The sequence below is a fragment of the Natator depressus genome, chromosome 1, assembly GCF_965152275.1.
Source record: "Natator depressus isolate rNatDep1 chromosome 1, rNatDep2.hap1, whole genome shotgun sequence".
NCBI classification, from domain to species: Eukaryota; Metazoa; Chordata; order Testudines; family Cheloniidae; genus Natator; species Natator depressus.
The window spans coordinates 5,035,561-5,054,419 of record NC_134234.1 but is presented as its reverse complement, the minus strand read 5'-3'; the positions used below and the strand labels follow the sequence as shown (position 1 = coordinate 5,054,419).

Sequence of the window (18,859 nt, the reverse complement as noted above, 5' to 3'; positions counted from 1 at the left end):
GATGTTGATACGTTGAAGAGGGTTCAGAGAAGAGTCAGAACAGTTAACTATTAAATGATTGGAAAACCTGCCTTATACTGCATTTTGGTGACATCCTCAAGCTGGTTATGTCATCCCCTTATCCACCTACGCCTGGGTTCCTTATATCTTGTTACAGCAGCACCTGGGGCTGTCACTGCCAGAGAGAGGACAATGGACTAGATGGACCATAGGTCTGATCCAGGATGCCATTCCTATGTCAGAAAGGAGCTAAGATTCTCCCATGGAAAAAGACATTATCATGCTGGGCTATGAATTTGCGCTTAACAAAATGGGCACGAAAGGCACAAGGGTCTTTGTATTTAGGGCTACAGGCCTGCACCTCTGTTTTGCCCTTGTGTCTTTTGGTGAGACATTTTCTTGCAGACACCCAGCTTTGTCTGGGGCTATGTTCAGAAAAGAATCACAAGAATTAGTAAAAGATTAGAAAACCTGATTATAGTGATAGACTGAAAGATCTTAATCTATTTCATTTAACAAAGATGGTCAAGGGATGACTTGATAACAGTCAATAATTACCTACACGGGGAATCAATATATAATAATATGCTTTTCAGGTTCATATACGGAGGTGCAAGAGGATTCAATGGCTGGATGTTGAAGTTAAAGGAATTCTGACTGGAAATAAGGTGGAAATTTTTAAATGGTGAGACTAATTAACCACTGGAACACGTTACCAAAGGTCTTGGTGGATTCTTCACCACTGAGAATTTTTAAATGAAGGTTGGATGTTTCTCTAAAAGATCTGCTCTAGGAATACTTTTGGGGTTATATTATACAGGCCTCTGTTAAACAGGCTAGAGGATCACAATGGTTCCTTCTGCACTTGGAATGCCGAATATGTCCCCAGGAGTCAGCTGGAGATATTACCCGTGCAAGCTCATGCCTGAGCTTACTGAAGGCAGTTTTTCTATTTGTGACCATGTTGCATTGAGCCCTCTAGGGAGAAAATCTCATGTGACTGCGGCCCCTTGGAAATGTATATTTCGCAGGGCTGAGGGATCCCATGAGGTACTGCATGGATGAATGCATTAGTGAAAAAAATAATGACTTAAGCCCATAAAATCTCCAGTCTGAGGAATGAATTGACAAGCCTCACCATGAATGACTAATGGAGCTGTCTAGTAAATGGTCCCAGAGCATCCTGGATTGACCATCTCTGTCCTAGTGCCCCACTGTTTCAGTCAGCTACCAGTGGTTTCTGCACATGGCAGCTGTATTTATCTAGGCCCTCACTGTCCCAGAGTTGCCCGCTCTCATTATATAATGTGCAAATTTCACAGCTTGTGAGTAGTTTCTGTGTTGCAGCCCTTGAAGCACCATGTGCTGTGTACTGGTGTAACAAGAGAAGCCACACAGGTGCCTGCCTTTGCATTTGTCACTAGTGTGTGATATATCTCACCAAGAGCCGTGGGGAATATGGGGCAGCTCGGAGGTTGTAGGAGCCAGGGATGACTGGAGAGTATGGAAAAGACACTGGCAAGCAGCGTGCTGTTGGAATTGGGGCAGCTTGCGATGGGGAAGGAGGATACGGACAGGGGGTAAGAGTATGATCAATGCCTCAATGTCTAGTGGGCAGCTGGTATCAAGCGGAGTGCCCCAGGTGTCAGTGCAGAGGACAAGTGCAGAGTCCTGCACTTAGGACAGAAGAATCCCATGCACCGCTACAGGCTGGGGCCCGACTGGCTAAGCAGCAGTTCTGCAGAAAAGGACCTGGGGATTACAGTCGACAAGAAGCTGAATATGAGTAAGAAGTGTGCCCTTGTTGCCAAGAAGGCTAACAGCATATTGGGCTGCATTAGTAGGAGCATTGCCAGCAGATTGAGGGAAGTGATTATTCCCCTCTATTCACCACTGGTGAGGCCACATCTGGAGTACTGTGTCCAGTTTTGGGCCCTACACTACAAGAAGGATGTGCAAAAATTGGAAAGAGTCCAGCGGAGGGTAACACAAATGATTAGTTTCAGAGTAGCAGCCGTGTTAGTCTGTATTCGCAAAAAGAAAAGGAGGACTTGTAGCACCTTAGAGACTAACCAATTTATTTGAGCATAAGCTTTCGTGAGCTACAGCTCACTTCATCGGATGCATACTGTGGAAAGTGTAGAAGATCTTTTTATACACACAAAGCATGAAAAAATACCTCCCCGCACCCCACTCTCCTGCTGGTAATAGCTTATCTAAAGTGACCACTCTCCTTACAATGTGTATGATAATCAAGGTGGGCCATTTCCAGCACAAATCCAGGGTTTAACAAGAATGTCTGGGGGGGGGGTTTAAGGAAAAAACAAGGGGAAATAGGTTACCTTGCATAATGACTTAGCCACTCCCAGTCTCTATTCAAGCCTAAGTTAATTGTATCCAATTTGCAAATGAATTCCAATTCAACAGTCTCTCGCTGGAGTCTGGATTTGAAATTTTTTTGTTGTAATATCGCAACTTTCATGTCTGTAATCGCGTGACAAATGATTAGGGGAGTGGAACACGTGACTTATGAGGAGATGCTGAGGGAACTGGGATTGTTTAGTCTGCGGAAGAGAAGAATGAGGGGGGATTTGATAGCTGCTTTCAACTCCCTGAAAGGGGGTTCCAAAGAGGATGGATCTAGACTGTTCTCAGTAGTACCAGATGACAGAACAAGGAGCAATGGTCTCAACTTGCAGTGGGGAGGTCTAGGTTGGATATTAGGAAACACTGTTTCACTAGGAGGGTGGTGAAGCACTGGCATGGGTTACCTAGGGAGGTGGTGGAATCTCCATCCTTAGAGGTTTTTAAGTCCCAGCTTGACAAAGCCCTGGCTGAGATAATTTAGTTGGGGTTGATCCTGCTTTGCTCATGGGATTGGACTAGATGACCTCCTGAGTTTTCTTCCAATCCTAATATTCTATGATTCTTCTATGATGGGAGATTTAGCAGCTGAGGAGCCAAGTGTGACAGGTTGCCACCCAAGATGCCACCTGGAACTGGGGTACCACTGTGCCCTCTGATTCACCAGCCTGGGCTCCCTCTCTCAATGTGCTTCTTGGTCAAGATGCAGACCAGCTCACGGTACTTCACCTTCACCAGCATTCACACGGGCATGGACACACTCAGATGCAGATACTTGAAGGCTCTCTGACTAGCCACTGCATAAACCAACAGTAGAGAGATTATAATCAAAATAACCACCAGTAGCCTAGGACCCCAGAGCTGTATGTCCTGCCCTGCTCTGGGCCAGAAAAGCTCACCAGATGGGAGATAAGTTTCTCCAAAGGTCTACCATTTTCCCTATTGGCTCAATGACCTGAATAGGCCCTTCCCACTCAGCTATCTAACTGAAAGCACCTTGCCTAGTGGGCATTACTCAGGTGTAACTACATTTGAAATACTGATATGAAGACAATATTCATAATTTCAGATAAAAAATGGTACATGCATAGAAATAGGATAATCATATTCAGAAGATCATAACTTTTCCAATTACATCTTACATGAGCCATCTTGCATAAAATGTATCATAATTATGCTATAACCATATCAAAATAATATCACTATGAAGAATAGGGCATGCAGTGTCACAAAAAAAAAACAATGGCTCTTTCCACTGGGGACATGCCTGAAGTTACATAACAAAAACAATAGTTGGAAACAAAACTGAATAAAGGTTGTGACACCCAGGCTGCAGTTCTGTGCCTTGCCAGGACAAAGAGAACCTGAGACCCCCACCCGACCCCCACCACAAACGCACACAAATGCACCCAGAGCCAAGAAAGGTCCCAGCACTGTCCTGGGATTAACAATCACAAAGCAAAAATTATTTCAGCAGCACTGCCCGCCTGTCCATGTACATTCCACTGTCAAGGCCCACCACCCCACAGGTGTGTACACCTACCTCCCTGCCCCCAAAACCCTCCTGGCTCTGTATACCCCGCTCCCATAACCCCCATCAGTGCCTGCCTGCCCATGTAGGTCCCCCATCCTCACAATCTCCACCCTGCCACACAGTGATACCCCTCATCCAGGACCAAAACCAGGTGCCAGATCCCACGGCAACAGCTCACAGAAATATCTCCTCAGACTAGGTTAAATTCAGTGTCTGGCTGCACCAGGGAAAAGGGGGAGATCAGCCTGAACTGCCTCTCAGTGGGCAAAGGGAACCCCAGCAGCTGCTCGGCCTGTGCAGGGAAGGAGAGAGGGACAGACCGGATGGGAGGGAGAGAGAACATGGAGACTAAAAGGAGCCAGCATGAGAAACTCTTCCCCAAAATGACACAAAGCTTTAATGTATTGCAGCCCATTAGAAACCTGGACACCCCTTCCTGAGGCTGCTCTTCTGTGCTGGTAATTGCTGACGTTACCGCGAGGCTGTAGTGGGGTTACTCACAGGAGGAGGGATGGTCTGGATGTGGGAAGGTGTCAGAGACAATCTATTACAGTTTGCTCCACATTGTGTTACAGTCTGAGACACCACCACTGCCCCAGGAGGCCTTGTTACACCTCTTTGGTCTGTGCATTAGGCAGGATATTCATTCCCTATTTCACCCAGCTTCAAGACTCTGTGCCACTGTGATCTGGATACTGCACAAACTCTCATCCCCAAAACACACACACTGTGTGTTCCTGGACATTCCCTGGTGAGATTTCCAACTTAGCATGGTTTCCTTTCCCCCAGAATCACACTTTTATTTTTCAGAGTAGCAGCCGTGTTAGTCCTCAAACTCACATGCTTAGAGGTTTAAATGAATCAGGATAACAGTTTTTTGAAGGCGGGAGAGGCGTCACCTCTCTCTGCACCCCTGCATCTCTGATTCTGGAGAGGACAAGACTCACTAAAAGGAAAGAAAAAGAAAAGAAAAGGAGTACTTGTGAAGGTGCCACAGAACTTTTTTGCAGAACTGCCACTTAGCCAGTCGGTCCCCAGCCTGTTGCAGTACATGGGATTCCTCCTTCCTAAGGGCAGGGCTCAGCACTTGTCCTTGTTGAACCTCATCAGACTTCTTTTGGCCCAATCCTCCAATTTCTCTAGGTCACTCTAATATTTGTCTAAAATATACAATTTAGCAAATCCAAATTTACAAGGTAAATCCCTTGGTTTTTCTGACAATACTAAACAGTTCAAGACACTGTGCTGCTGAATTCCTGCCCAGCTGGTTCTTGACTTTAACTCTGAAACCCTTCCCGAGCCCTTAGCACTAACTTTAATGCAGAAACAGGTGACTCACCACAATCCCGTTGAGCAGAGAGAAGAAATCTCCTTACAGCGACAGGAAGGCAAAGCCCTGAGAATAAGCATATGAATCTCACATGTCTGACACTCAGTGTGCTGGACAGCAAACTTTATGATTCCCCTATACAGTCCCTGCAGACTCTCAGGTTGGCCAGGAGTCCCAGACAATTCTCTTGGCTCTGTGAGAAGAGCAGAAAATTGAACCTGAGAGCCTCCCTCGGGAGTAAAGCAATTATTCTCTAATACCAGAGGCTCAAATCATTAGGGCAAAATGAGTCTTGCAGTCTCAATAGAGTGGGCTGTCACTACGGAATCCCTGGAGAGAAAAGGAAGAGCAAATTGTTAGATGTACTCATTTATTTATCAGAATTTCTGCGCTTCTGCCCATCATCATAGAATCTGAGCATCTCCTCCTCCTCCTCCGGAATGATGAGCCCTGCTCTGAATCTCTGAGAACAAGACATGCACATGGAAAGGCTCTCGCACATCCATGTTTCAAACACAGATTAGCAGGCACTCTGATCTGATAACTTCTCTCTGACAATGGGCAAAACAGATTGCCCCTCCTTAGTCATAAACCCCCATAGTGCAGTATCGTGTCATGGGCAGGAGCAGCTACCTGAGCCCCCTTCAATGATCAGCATGTGCCTTGGAGCCTGTGCACTGCTAGGCTGTAATTAGAACAGGGAGGATGGAAGGAGATGTGAGTTAGGTGCCCAATGTCCATCCACATTCAGTGGGACTCAGCCTGTTAAAGGCATAAAGGCAGTAGGCACCAATTATATTCTTGGTGTTCACAGCATCCTCTGGCTAAGAGTTCCACAGGATAGGTCCAAAGAGTTCCTTGAGGATCGGTCTATCAAGGTGTATTAATCAGGATGGACTGGGATAGAGTCCATAGCCTTTCTTTGCCAGAAGCTGTGAATGGGTGACAGGGGATGGATCACTTGATCATTACTTGTTCAGTTCATTCCCTCTGAAGCACCTGGCATTAGCCGCTGTAAGAAAACAGGATACGGGGCTAGATGGACCTTTGATCTGACCCAGTATGGCCATTCTTATGACTAAGAGGAATATGATATAGATCTATAAAACTGTGACAGGTGCGTAGAAAGTGAATATAGAAGTGGGTTTTTTTTATTCCTTCACATAATAAAAGAAGGTTTCAGAGTAGCAGCCGTGTTAGTCTGTATTCGCAAAAAGAAAAGGAGGACTTGTAGCACCTTAGAGACTAACCAATTTATTTGAGCATAAGCTTTCGTGAGCTACAGCTCACTTCATCGGATGCATACTGTGGAAAGTGTAGAAGATCTTTTTATACACACAAAGCATGAAAAAATACCTCCCCGCACCCCACTCTCCTGCTGGTAATAGCTTATCTAAAGTGATCACTCTCCTTACAATGTGTATGATAATCAAGTTGGGCCATTTGCAGCACAAATCCAGGTTTTCGTCCCCTAACGCTTCTACTCTACTTGCGCTATATTGATGACATCTTCATCATCGGACCCATGGAAAAGAAGCCCTTGAGGAATTCCACCATGATTTCAACAATTTCCATCCCACCATCAACCTCAGCCTGGTCCAGTCCACACAAGAGATCCACTTCCTGGACACTACAGTGCTAATAAACGATGGTCACATAAAGACCACCCTATACCGGAAACCTACTAACCGCTATTCCTACCTTCACGCCTCCAGCTTTCACCCTGACCACACCACACGATCCATCGTCTACAGCCAAGCTCTGCGATACAACCGCATTTGCTCCAACCCCTCAGACAGAGACAGACACCTACAAGATCTCTATCAAGCATTCTTACAACTACAGTACCCACCTGCGGAAGTGAAGAAACAGATTGATAGAGCCAGAAGAGTTCCCAGAAGTCACCTACTACAGGACAGGCCTAACAAAGAAAATAACAGAACGCCACTAGCCGTCACCTTCAGCCCCCAACTAAAACCCCTCCAACGCATTATTAAGGATCTACAACCTATCCTGAAGGATGACCCAACACTCTCACAAATCTTGGGAGACAGGCCAGTCCTTGCCTACAGACAGCCCCCCAACCTGAAGCAAATACTCACCAGCAACCACATACCACACAACAGAACCACTAACCCAGGAACCTATCCTTGCAACAAAGCCCGTTGCCAACTGTGCCCACATATCTATTCAGGGGACACCATCACAGGGCCTAATAACATCAGCCACACTATCAGAGGCTCGTTCACCTGCACATCCACCAATGTGATATATGCCATCATGTGCCAGCAATGCCCCCCTGCCATGTACATTGGTCAAACTGGACAGTCTTTACGTAAAAGAATAAATAGACACAAATCAGATGTCAAGAATTATAACATTCATAAACCAGTCGGAGAACACTTCAATCTCTCTGGTCACGCGATTACAGACATGAAAGTTGTGATATTACAACAAAAAAACTTCAAAACCAGACTCCAGTGAGAGACTGTTGAATTGGAATTCATTTGCAAATTGGATACAATTAACTTAGGCTTGAATAGAGACTGGGAGTGGCTAAGTCATTATGCAAGGTAACCTATTTCCCCTTGTTTTTTCCTACCCCCCCCCCCCAGACATTCTTGTTAAATCCTGGATTTGTGCTGGAAATGGTCCACCTTGATTATCATACACATTGTAAGGAGAGTGGTCACTTTAGATAAGCTATTACCAACAGGAGAGTGGGTTTGTGTGTGGGGGGGTAAGAAAACCTGGATTTGTGCTGGAAATGGCCCAACTTGATTATCATACACATTGCAAGGAGAGTGATCACTTTAGATAAGCTATTACCAGCAGGAGACTGGGATGGGGGGAGGTATTTTTTCATGCTTTGTGTGTATAAGAAGATCTTCTACACTTTCCACAGTATGCATCCGATGAAGTGAGCTGTAGCTCAAGAAAGCTTATGCTCAAATAAATTGGTTAGTATCTAAGGTGCCACAAGTACTCCTTTACTTTTTATATATACACACAGACCATGAAAATATATACATTGTTAAGGAGAGTGATCACTTAAGATGAGCTATTACCAGCAGGAGAGTGGGATGGGGGGAGAGAAAACCTTTTGACGTGATAATCAAGGTGGGCCATTTCCAGCACATTTCCAGGAGTTAACAAGAACATATGAGGAACAGTGGGGGGGGGGTAAGGAATAAACAAGGGGAAATAGTTTTACTTAATATAATGACTCAACCACTCCCAGTCTCTATTCAAGCCTAAGTTAATTGTATCCAATTTGCACATTAATTCCAATTCAGCAGTCTCTCTTTGGAATCTGTTTTCAAAGTTTTTTGTTGAAGGATAGTCACTTTGAGATCAGAAATCGAGTGACCAGAGAGTTTGAAGTGTTCTCCGACTGGTTTATAAATGTTATAATTCTTGACATCTGATTTGTGTCCATTTATTCTTTTACGTAAAGACTGTCCAGTTTGTACAATGTACATGGCAGAGGGGTATTGCTGGCACATGATGGCATTTATCACATTGGTAGATGTGCAGGTGAACGAGCCTCTGATAGTGTGGCTGATGTTATTAGGCCCTGTGATGGTGTCCCCTGAATAGAATTTCCAGGTTTATGGATCTTGGATAGCAGATAGAATACCCTAGGTCGGGGTTCCAGGAGTGTATCTGTGTGGATTTGTTCTTGTGCTTTTTCAGAGAGTTTCTTGAGCAAATGCTGTAGTTTCTTTTGGTAACTCTCAGTGGGATCAGAGGGTAATGGCTTGTAGAAAGTGGTGTTAGAGAACTGCTGAGCAGCCTCTTGTTCATATTCCGACCTATTCATGATGATGACAGCACATCCTTTGTCAGCCTTTTTGATTATGATGTCTGAGCTGTTCCTGAGGCTGTGGATGGCATTGTGTTCTGCACGGCTGAGGTTATGGGGCAAGTGATGCTGCTTTTCCACAATTTCAGCCCGTGCACGTCGGCGGAAGCACTCTATGTAGAAGTCCAGTCCGCTGTTTCGACCTTCAGGAGGAGTCCACCTAGAATCCTTCTTTTTGTAGTGTTGGTAGGAAGGTCTCTGTGGATTAGTATGTTGTTCAGAGGTATGTTGTAAATATTCCTTTTGTCGGAGACGTCGAAAATAGGATTCTAGGTCACCACAGAACTGTATCATGTTCGTGGGGGTGGAGGGGCAGAAGGAGAGGCCCCAAGATCGGACAGATTCTTCTGCTGGGCTAAGAGTATAGTTGGATAGATTAACAATATTGCTGGGTGGGTTAAGGGAACCATTGCTATGGCCCCTTGTGGCATGTAGTAGTTTAGATAATTTAGTGTCCCTTTTCTTTTGTAGAGAAGCAAAGTGTGTGTTGTAAATAGCTTGTCTAGTTTTAGTAAAGTCCAGCCACGAGGAAGTTCATGTCGAAGGTTGTTTTTTTATGAGAGTATCCAGTTTTGAGAGCTCATTCTTAATCTTTCCCTGTTTGCTGTAGACGATGTTGATCAGATGGTTCCGCAGTTTCTTTGAGAGCGTGTGACACAAGCTGTCAGCATAGTCTGTGTGGTATGTAGTTTCCCAGCTGTGTCTATTGATAAGTGAGTTCTTACCAGACAGAAAACTATCAACCTAAATTTCCTTTTACATCTTCTAGGCACTTCCCTTTCTCTGGAGGCAATAGGCATTATCAGGACAGGATTGTATCCTAACAGCCCAATAGCACCTTCTTTCAATGTGACTAGGTTGGAATGTGAGGAGGTGACCGGTCACTTCCCAGCTTATGGCTGCCTCTGCTGCTTAGCCAAAGGCCTTAGCCTAAGCACAGGGCCTCAGACGGACACAGTGAGAGAAGACCCTTACACCGGCAGACAGTGATTTTGATTCTTTCTTTTATACCTCTAACTAGCCAAGTGAAAGAATACACCTACATTCTTAAAGTACAGGCCTTTGCAGACAGGCCTGAATATCTGTATCCTAACAGGTATGCTGCTACGATCAATTGAAAATGGGTTTTAGAAATATTTACAAGACTCAGTTTGCCTTCACAATGTGAGCCCCTGTTATCAGCGAATTATTTCTTCCATCCCAGGGGAAGATCTCAAGCTGTAGTTCTCCAGGGTCTATTTTTTTACTTCTCCCAGTGGCCAGGGAGCCGAGGGAATTGTCTGGGAATCCTGGCCAACCTTAGAGTCTGTAGGGAATGTACAAGGGAATCATAAAGCTCACAGTCCAGCACAGTGAGCATCAGATGTGAGAGATTCATGCACTGATAATCAGGATTCTGCCTTCCTGTCTCCATAAGGAGATTTCCTCTCTCTGCTGAGCGAGATTTCGGTGAGTCACCTGTTTCTGCATTAAAGTTAGTGCTAAGGGCTCAGGAAGCATTCAAAGGTCCAATTCAAGAACCATCTGCACAAGAATTCAGAATATGGAAACTTGGACTATTTAGTACTGTCAGAAATGCAGTGATTTACCAAGTAAAATTGGAACTGCAAATGTATTGGAAATAGTTTAGACTTTCTGTGTCCTTCTATCTGTCTCAGGAGGTTCCTGTTTGGGTTTTTGTGGATTTTCCTCTAGTTCGCTCAAGTTTTCCAATTCAGCAACTTCACTGCTCTGTTAGGCAGCCAAAGCCTCTGAAGTGAGGATCCCTGTTACCAGAGCAGATTAAAGGGTGAAATATTGACCCCAATGAGATCACCATAAATCTACATGTAGGGACTTAAATAAATGGCCTGATTTACACCAGCCATAAGCCTCCAGTGACTCCAACTTGAGTCGTCCCATGGCCTCTAACAATGGGTGAGCTAATTTGGACCAAAGAAAAATGGACAGGAGAGTTGCTGAAATCTCAAACCCACAGGCTTAGAGGTTCAGAACAATTAGAATTACAATTATTTTGTGGGGGCGGGATCTGCTCTCTCCGTGCCCTGGCATCTCTGGCTCTGGAGAGGATGAGAAGAACCAGTAAAAAGAAAAGCATGTTTCTGTTTTAGAGCAAACCAGCTGGGGTTGGAAATCTCATTGGGGGAGTTCCAGGAACGCAGTGTGTGCGTGTGCTGAGGGGATGGAAGGGACATGCAGTATCCAGATTACAGTGGGATGGAGTCCCAATGCTGGATGAAATAGAGAATGCACATCCCGCCTACTGCACAGATCAGAGAGTCATGACGAGACCTCCTGGGTTAGGGGGTGTCTCAGACTGTAACGGCATTTGGATCACACTGCAGCAGATTGTTTTTGATGCCATCCCACATCCAACCATCCCTCCTCCTGTGAAGAACCCCACTACAGTGTTGTGGTGACATCAGCAATTGCCAACATGGAAACGCAGCTTCAGGAAGGGGTGTCTGGGTTTCTAGTGGGCCACAATACGTTAAAGCTTTGTGTTGCTTTGAGGAAGAGTTATTCACGCTGGCTCCTTTTAGTCTCTACGTCCTCTCTCCCTTCTGCCAGATCTGTCCCTCTCTCCTTCCCTGCAGAGGCAGAGCTGCTGCTGGGGTTCCCTTCATCCCCAGGGAGGCAGTTCAGGCTGATCTCCTGCTTTTCTCCAGTGCAGGCAGACACTGAGTTTAACCTTGTCTGAGGAGGTGTTTCTGTAGGTGTGGGGTCTGACACATGGTTTTGGTCCTGGGTGAGGGGTATTATGGTGTGGTCGGGCTGGAAGTTGTGGGGGTGGGGAACCTACATGGACAAGTAGCCAGCACTGGGGGTTCTGGGACCTGGAGCGGGGTGTTCATGGGCAGGCGGGGAGCACTGAGGGCTATGGAGGCAGGGAGGGACATTTATTGGTGTAGAGTGTGTTGGGGGGGGGCGGGGTTGTCAGAATCTTTTTGTCCTGCCAAACCACAGAACTGCAACCTTTACTCAGTTTTGTTTCCAATGGTTGTTGTTGAATGTTAATTAGGTAAATTCACTGGTGAAATGCCTGATCTTTGCTCATCAGTTGAATCAATTCCCCATCATACTCTGATCCCGCTGCCCGTACTCTCCTTCCCCATCCCAGGCTGCCCTGACTCCAACAGCACGCTCGTCTCCAGTGTCTTCTCCATGGCCTCCAGTCATCCCTCGCTCCCACAATCTCCAAGTCGCCTCACACTCCCCACAACTCTTCCCCTTCAGGGGTGAGGTGCCTCCCGTCACACCTTCTCCCTTGCTGCAGGGTAATCAGTGACTGTGTCTCACTGGTCGGAAATATCAGGAGTGGTAAATGCCAAGGCAGGCATCTGGGCAGCTTCTCTTGTTACACCCATACACACCGCAGGGTGCTTCAAGGGCTGCTACACAGGAACAACTTGGAACCTGCGAGGCATGCACATTATATAATGAGAGCAGCAACTCTGGGAAATATGGGGTCTAGATAAGTACAGCTGCCTTGTGCAGGAATCCCTGGTAGCTGACGGAAACTGTGTACCACTGGGATAGAGACGGTAAAGAACAGATGGTCTAGTACCATTAGCCAGCCAACTCTGTTAGTCAATAATGGCAAGGGTTGTACATTTATTCCTCAGTGCCGAGATTTCGTGGCTCAAGTCATTATTTTCCTCACCTAAAATGTTCATCCATGCAGTGCATCATGGGATCCCTCAGACTCATGAAACACACACGTAGTGTAATGCTTCGAAGGCGCCGCAGTCACATGAGAATTTCTCCCCATGGGGCTAAATTCAAAATGGTCATGAATAGAAAAAATGCCTTCAGCTGACTTCTGGAGACATGTTTGGAGATCTCAAGGTCAGAACAGACCATTGTGATCATCTTGTCTGTATAACACAGGCTTGTATAATATACCCTCAAAATTATTCCTAGGGTAGATCTTTTAGAGAAACATTCAACCTTGATTTAAACTTTCTTAGGCCTGGTCCACACTAGGGGGTGGGGGGATCGATCTAAGTTATGCAACTTCAGCGACGTGAATAAGGTAGCTGAAGTCGATGTACTTAGATTGACTTACCGTGGTGTCTCTACTGTGGTGAGTCGACTGCTGCCACTCCCCCATCGACTCTGCCTGTGCCTCTCGCCGAGCTGGAGTACAGGAGTTCACGGGAGAGCTCTCGGGGGTCGACTTATCACCTCTAGACTAGACAGGATAAATCGACCCCCACTGGATCGATCTCTGCCCACCGATCCGGTGGGTAGTGAAGACATAGCCTCAGTGATGAAGAATCCTCCAAGACCCTTGGTAAATTGTTCCCGTGGTTAATTACTCTTACCCTTTAAAAAATGTATACTTTATTTCAAGTGAGAATTTCTTTAACTTCGACTTCAAGACATTGGATCATTTTACACCTCTGTATGCTAGGCTGAAAGGACTATTATTAATATTTGTTCCCCGTGCAGGTACTTACAGACTGTTATCAAGCCACACCTTGACAATCTTTGTTACACGAAATAGACTGAGATCTTTGAGTCTATAACTAGGAGGCAGGTTTTCTAATATTTTACTAATTCTTGTGATTCTTCTCTGAATCCTCTTCAGTGTATCAACATCCATCTTTAGTCCTGAACACCAGAACAGGACACAGAATTCCAGCAGCAGTCGCACCAGTGCCAAATACAGAGGTAAAATAACTGCGCTCCCTGTCCTTGAGATTCCCCTGGTTATCATCCCAGGATCACATTGGCTCTTTTGGCCACAGGGTCAAACTGGGATCTCATGATTAGCTAATTATCCTTCACATCCCAAAATTTTCTTCAGAATCACTGTGCTTCTCACGATAGTCCCCCATCATGTAAGCATCGCCTACATTCTTTGTTCCTAGATGTAGATATCTGCATGGCCATACTAGAACATGTATTTTTTGCTTTGACCCAGTTTACTAACCAATCCACATTGCTCTGAATCAGTGACCTTTCCTCTTCATCATTTACCATCCCCAATTTGAGTGTCATCAGCTAACTTCATTGATATTCATCCATGAGAAGGGTAAGCTGAATGTCTCTTCTCAGTTAATACCTGTAACTTATGTCTCAGACAAAGCTGGGTGCTGGCAAGAAAGTTTTCACCAAAAGACACAGGAGAAGTAACAGAGGTGCAGGCCTGTACCCAAAAAACAAAGACCCTTGTGACCTTCATGCCTATTCCTTTGAGCACAAGGTCATAGCCCAGAACAATAACTGATTACTTCTACTTCTGCAATACCCTGTGTGACAGGGGTGCCCAGTGCTACACAGAAGAGTCTAGAGGAAGGTGAAACATTGACTAAGTGACCACCTGGTATTACATTTTCAGTAGGATTCTCCATCCCACTCCTCTTGGATCCCAATATTTTCTTAATTTTCTGTCCCTGCTTGCACTGTGAGCAGGGTTTCACAGACCTGTGTACCATGATGCCCAATTCCCTGTCCTGAGTTCATAATTTAATTACAACCTTTTCAGGTGCATGAGGAGTTCATGCTTTCCCCTCCAATGGCCATACAGGTTGCTGTTATTGACCTTGAAGTTCATCTGCCACCATGCTCCCCATTCACCTGGCTTGGTTAGCTCCCTCTGACGACTTCCCTGGACTTGTCTATGAACTAAATAATCTGTTGCATCTGTAAATGTTGCCATGTCACTGCTCACCCCCCTTTCTGGATTTTAAATAACTATACAATATTTACCATACCTATTTGTTATAAAGTGTGTAACCCCCCTCTCTGTGCTTCTCTCCCTTCATAGGCACCTTGAGCATTTTTGATTCCAGACAACACATCGACCACATCATGGCAGCTTTCAACCTCTCCCGCTTTGACCCTTCAACATTCTTCCTTACAGGCATCCCTGGCCTGGAAGTTGCCCATATCTGGATTTCCATCCCTTTCTCCATGTTCTATGTTATCAGCCTATTGGGAAATTTCACAGTTCTCTTTGTTGTAGGCAAAGAACAGAACCTGCACAAGCCAATGTACCTGCTGCTCTGCATGCTGGCGCTCACAGACATTGGCATGTCTACCTCCGTTGTGCCAAAGGCACTGTGTATATTTTGGTTCAATTTGAACAGCATTACTGTGGATGGTTGCCTCACCCAGATGTTCTTCCTTCATGTGTTTTTTTCTGTACAGTCAGCCGTCCTTGTGACAATGGCCTTTGATCGCTACATTGCCATATGTAACCCTCTGAGATACGCCACCATCCTCACCAATGCACGAATAGCTAAGCTAGGGCTAGTGGCTTTGGTAAGAGCTGTTCTCTTCATTCTGCCCCTGCCTCTGCTCCTGAGCAGGCAGCCATTCTGTGCCAACCGCATTATCCCCCATACGTACTGCGAGCACATGGCTGTCGCACAGATTTCATGTGGGGATACCACCGTCAACAGGATGTACGCCTTGGTGGTAGTGCTTGTATGCAGTGGGTCAGACCTGACGCTCATTGCCCTGTCCTACGTTCTGATCATCAGAGCCGTCTTCAGAATATCCTCAAAGAAAACCCACCAGAAAGCCCTCAACACCTGCACAGCCCACATTTTTGTGATGTTGATGTTTTATCCTCCCTTCATCTTCTCCTCTCTGACACTCCGGTATGGTCACGGCATTGCTCCCCACATTCACATCATCTTGGCCAACCTCTATTTTGTTGCCCCTCCCATGCTCAACCCTATCATTTATGGGGCCAAAACCAAAGAGCTTCGTGACAAAGTGTGCAAATACAGCTGCAGAAGGTGATCGCCTGGGGCCACTGACTTTAAACATGCATGAGAAAAGGCGGAAAGACTACCTCCCAGTTAATCAAGGGTGCTCTGTCCCAGTTTGGCTGAGCTCAGCATTGTGGAAGTTGAGAGTCTAAGAAGCTCCTCATGTCTAACATCTTATCACTCCATCATCAGGCATAGCTCTCTCTGGTGCTCTTTCCTCTCTCTGCCCGTCACCTGCTCTCTTTCAGTATCACCCATCAGCCACCACCTCCACGCAATCTGTCACTTACCATTTCCATAACTTCTAGTCTACCAGAAGATATTGCAGTTTTCTGAAACAAGGTGGTGTTCGATTAGGGCCTGTGTGGACAGGGTTCTTAATGAGTTTGACGAACTGAAGCTTTGTTTTCTGATAGCCAAAGACAAAGAACTCAACTACAATGGTAAACTTTTAAATCCTATGTACAGTGATGCAGTGAACAAAATTTACCTGATATTTCTAAGTCCAATCCATCAAAAAGCCTGGAGGACAAACCAAATGTTTCTATCGGAAAGAGCTCATACAGCAAGACTGCTGCAGGAATTGAGGATATTCTGCTATAGATTATTGGTGAAAGTTGTGAAATTGTGTTTTTGAGAACTGGAATGTCTTACTCTGGCTTTGAGGTGTGTTTACCTCACATTGAGATGAAACCTATTGCAACAAGAGGGTATACACTCAACCACTATGAATTAACACCACATAGTTCAGGGTTATTTGGAAATTTGCTGGCAGTTTCTGCTCATCAGAATGGGAGGAGTGGACAGACAAGTAAATAAGTGAGAATTGAAGAAAATAAATGGATGAAAACCTTGAGTCTAAATCCCTGTGATATTAGAAGTTTATTGTAAGTTAGGAATAGTGATGCTCCAGTGGGATCACTATGGGTTTTGTAAAAGTTATAAAAGATTAGCTTATACAGTGCACTTTGAAGCAGTCCTTTGAAGCCATCCTGACAGACCTTTTCCCTCACACCCTTTCTCCCCAGCTGCTGAGCAACTGGCCACTGCGAATCTGCTGTTAATTACTCAATACAGTTCCAGACGTTAGGTAAATATCCGGGATGTTCTAAATCAATTGCTTATGTCTGTGTGTGCTTCAGTCTAATGAAACTGTGGTGTTAGACAAGACAAAATTTCTGTGTTCCCATTGATTGATTCCTGACACTGCCTCGAGTGAAATACTTAAGTTGCCCCTGCTGGGGTTTCTGAAAAATCTGGACAACAGATTGCTGTGTTAACCAAAACATTGCTTTGGAGTCCAATAACTTAACACTTGGCACAATCAATTTTGGATTTGCTTTCAGCTGAAACTTTCAAAATACACACTAACCATTCCCATTGTCCAAGATGTGAATAGTAGGTGTCAACATTTCATTTTGGAGTTTGTGAAACAGATGAAACAGAGATTGCCACCAAATGTTCAGGAGATTGAGTCACTTGAAATACTAAGTCCTTCACATCCTCGATTGGCTGATATCTCATTCTTGTCATTGTATTGTGCTCACTGGCCTCATACTCAAAGCAGCCAAGTAGAGCAGTTTTGGGTTGAAGGTCTCGAACCCATGGATGCCGCTGGGGCCAAAGACTTTAGTAAACTTGGCTTCTTTGCTCTTTCATTGCTTTTGCTAGTTTTTAGCAACACTGCGGGTGAAAGACTGTTTTCTCAGAGGAACCTGAATGAAAAAAACCTATGCAACAAGATGCAAGAGGAATTTTAGAAAACATTCCTCACGTTAGGGCATACAGGCAACAACACACAATCTGTTGTGAAGAGTTTGCATCAATGGAGGAAATGTTTGCACTGGTCACTGCTCTTATTCATGACAGCAACAGAAGCATTCTATTTCCAGCAAAAACAGCCAGGATGAAATGTTGTCTTTTAACAAACTCATTCAAGACAAAATATGGTGACTTTCTACCATCATTGAATGCAATTAGAAATAAATAATATAATAATGTGATTGATGTTTTTACACTACGTAAGTTTTGAGCTCCTTTGGGGGTATTCTTAAGCACTATTAGTCATGGATTTTTTTTCTTTGAAAACCTGCCAACCATCAATCGAGATACAATCAAGTTCTGGGGTTTTGACTTTGAATTTCAGTGTCATCTCATAGCCACATTTGTGGCTGTCATAAATATAAAGGGAAGGGTAACCACCTTTCTATATACAGTGCTATAAAATCCCTCCTGGCCAGAGGCAAAATCCTTTCACCTGTAAAGGGTTAAGAAGCTCAGGTAACCCTGCTGGCACCTGACCTAAAATGGCCAATGAGGGGAGAAGATTCTTTCAAATCCAGAGTTGGGGAAAGACTGGTGTGGAGAAAGTCTTTCTCATAACACAAGAACTAGGGGTCAAAAAATGAAATTAATAGGCAGCAGGTTTAAAATGAGCAAATGGAAGTATTTCTTCACACAATGCACAGTGAACCTTTGGAACTCTTTTCCAGGGGATGTTGTGAAGGATAAGACTCTTACAGGACTGAAAAAAAGAACTAGATGAGTTCATGGAGGATAGGTCCATCAGTTGTTATTAGCCAGGACAGGCGGGGATGCAAAACCATGCTCTGAAGTGCCCCTAACCTCTGTTTGCCAGAGGTTGGGAAGGGGAATCAGGGGGTGATTCACTTGAAGATTACTTGTTCTGTTCATTCCCTCTGAAGTATCTGCTATTGGCCACTATGGCAGGACGGAATACTGGGCTAGATGGACCATTGCTCTAACCAAAGATGCCCGTTTTTATGTTCTTATAAAGAGTAAATTTTGTCAGCGGTTCCTTTTCAGAGGTTTTCATTACTGCTCTGGAGACATGTCGTGATGGGAAGGTATTTCCTGAGCCTGATGCTATTGTGAATATTTAGCTAATGCATATTACTGTATTGTTGATAGGATATAATATATCAGTGTGCATTTGCATGTAATTATATTTTGGATGTAATCAACACCAAGTTCTCTTTGGACAAATAAAGTAATTCTTGTGTGGAAACTTTGTTGTG

The 18,859-nt window shown here is 44.8% G+C and overlaps 1 protein-coding gene across 1 annotated transcript; it reads left to right on the top strand.

The window, feature by feature from the left end:
- Nucleotides 1-14,913: 14,913 nt before the first annotated feature.
- LOC141977361 (olfactory receptor 52D1-like) lies at nucleotides 14,914-15,852 on the top strand. The gene has a single exon (XM_074938840.1). It carries the CDS (start codon nucleotides 14,914-14,916, stop codon nucleotides 15,850-15,852), a length of 939 nt encoding a protein of 312 aa, XP_074794941.1.
- Nucleotides 15,853-18,859: the final 3,007 nt, after the last annotated feature.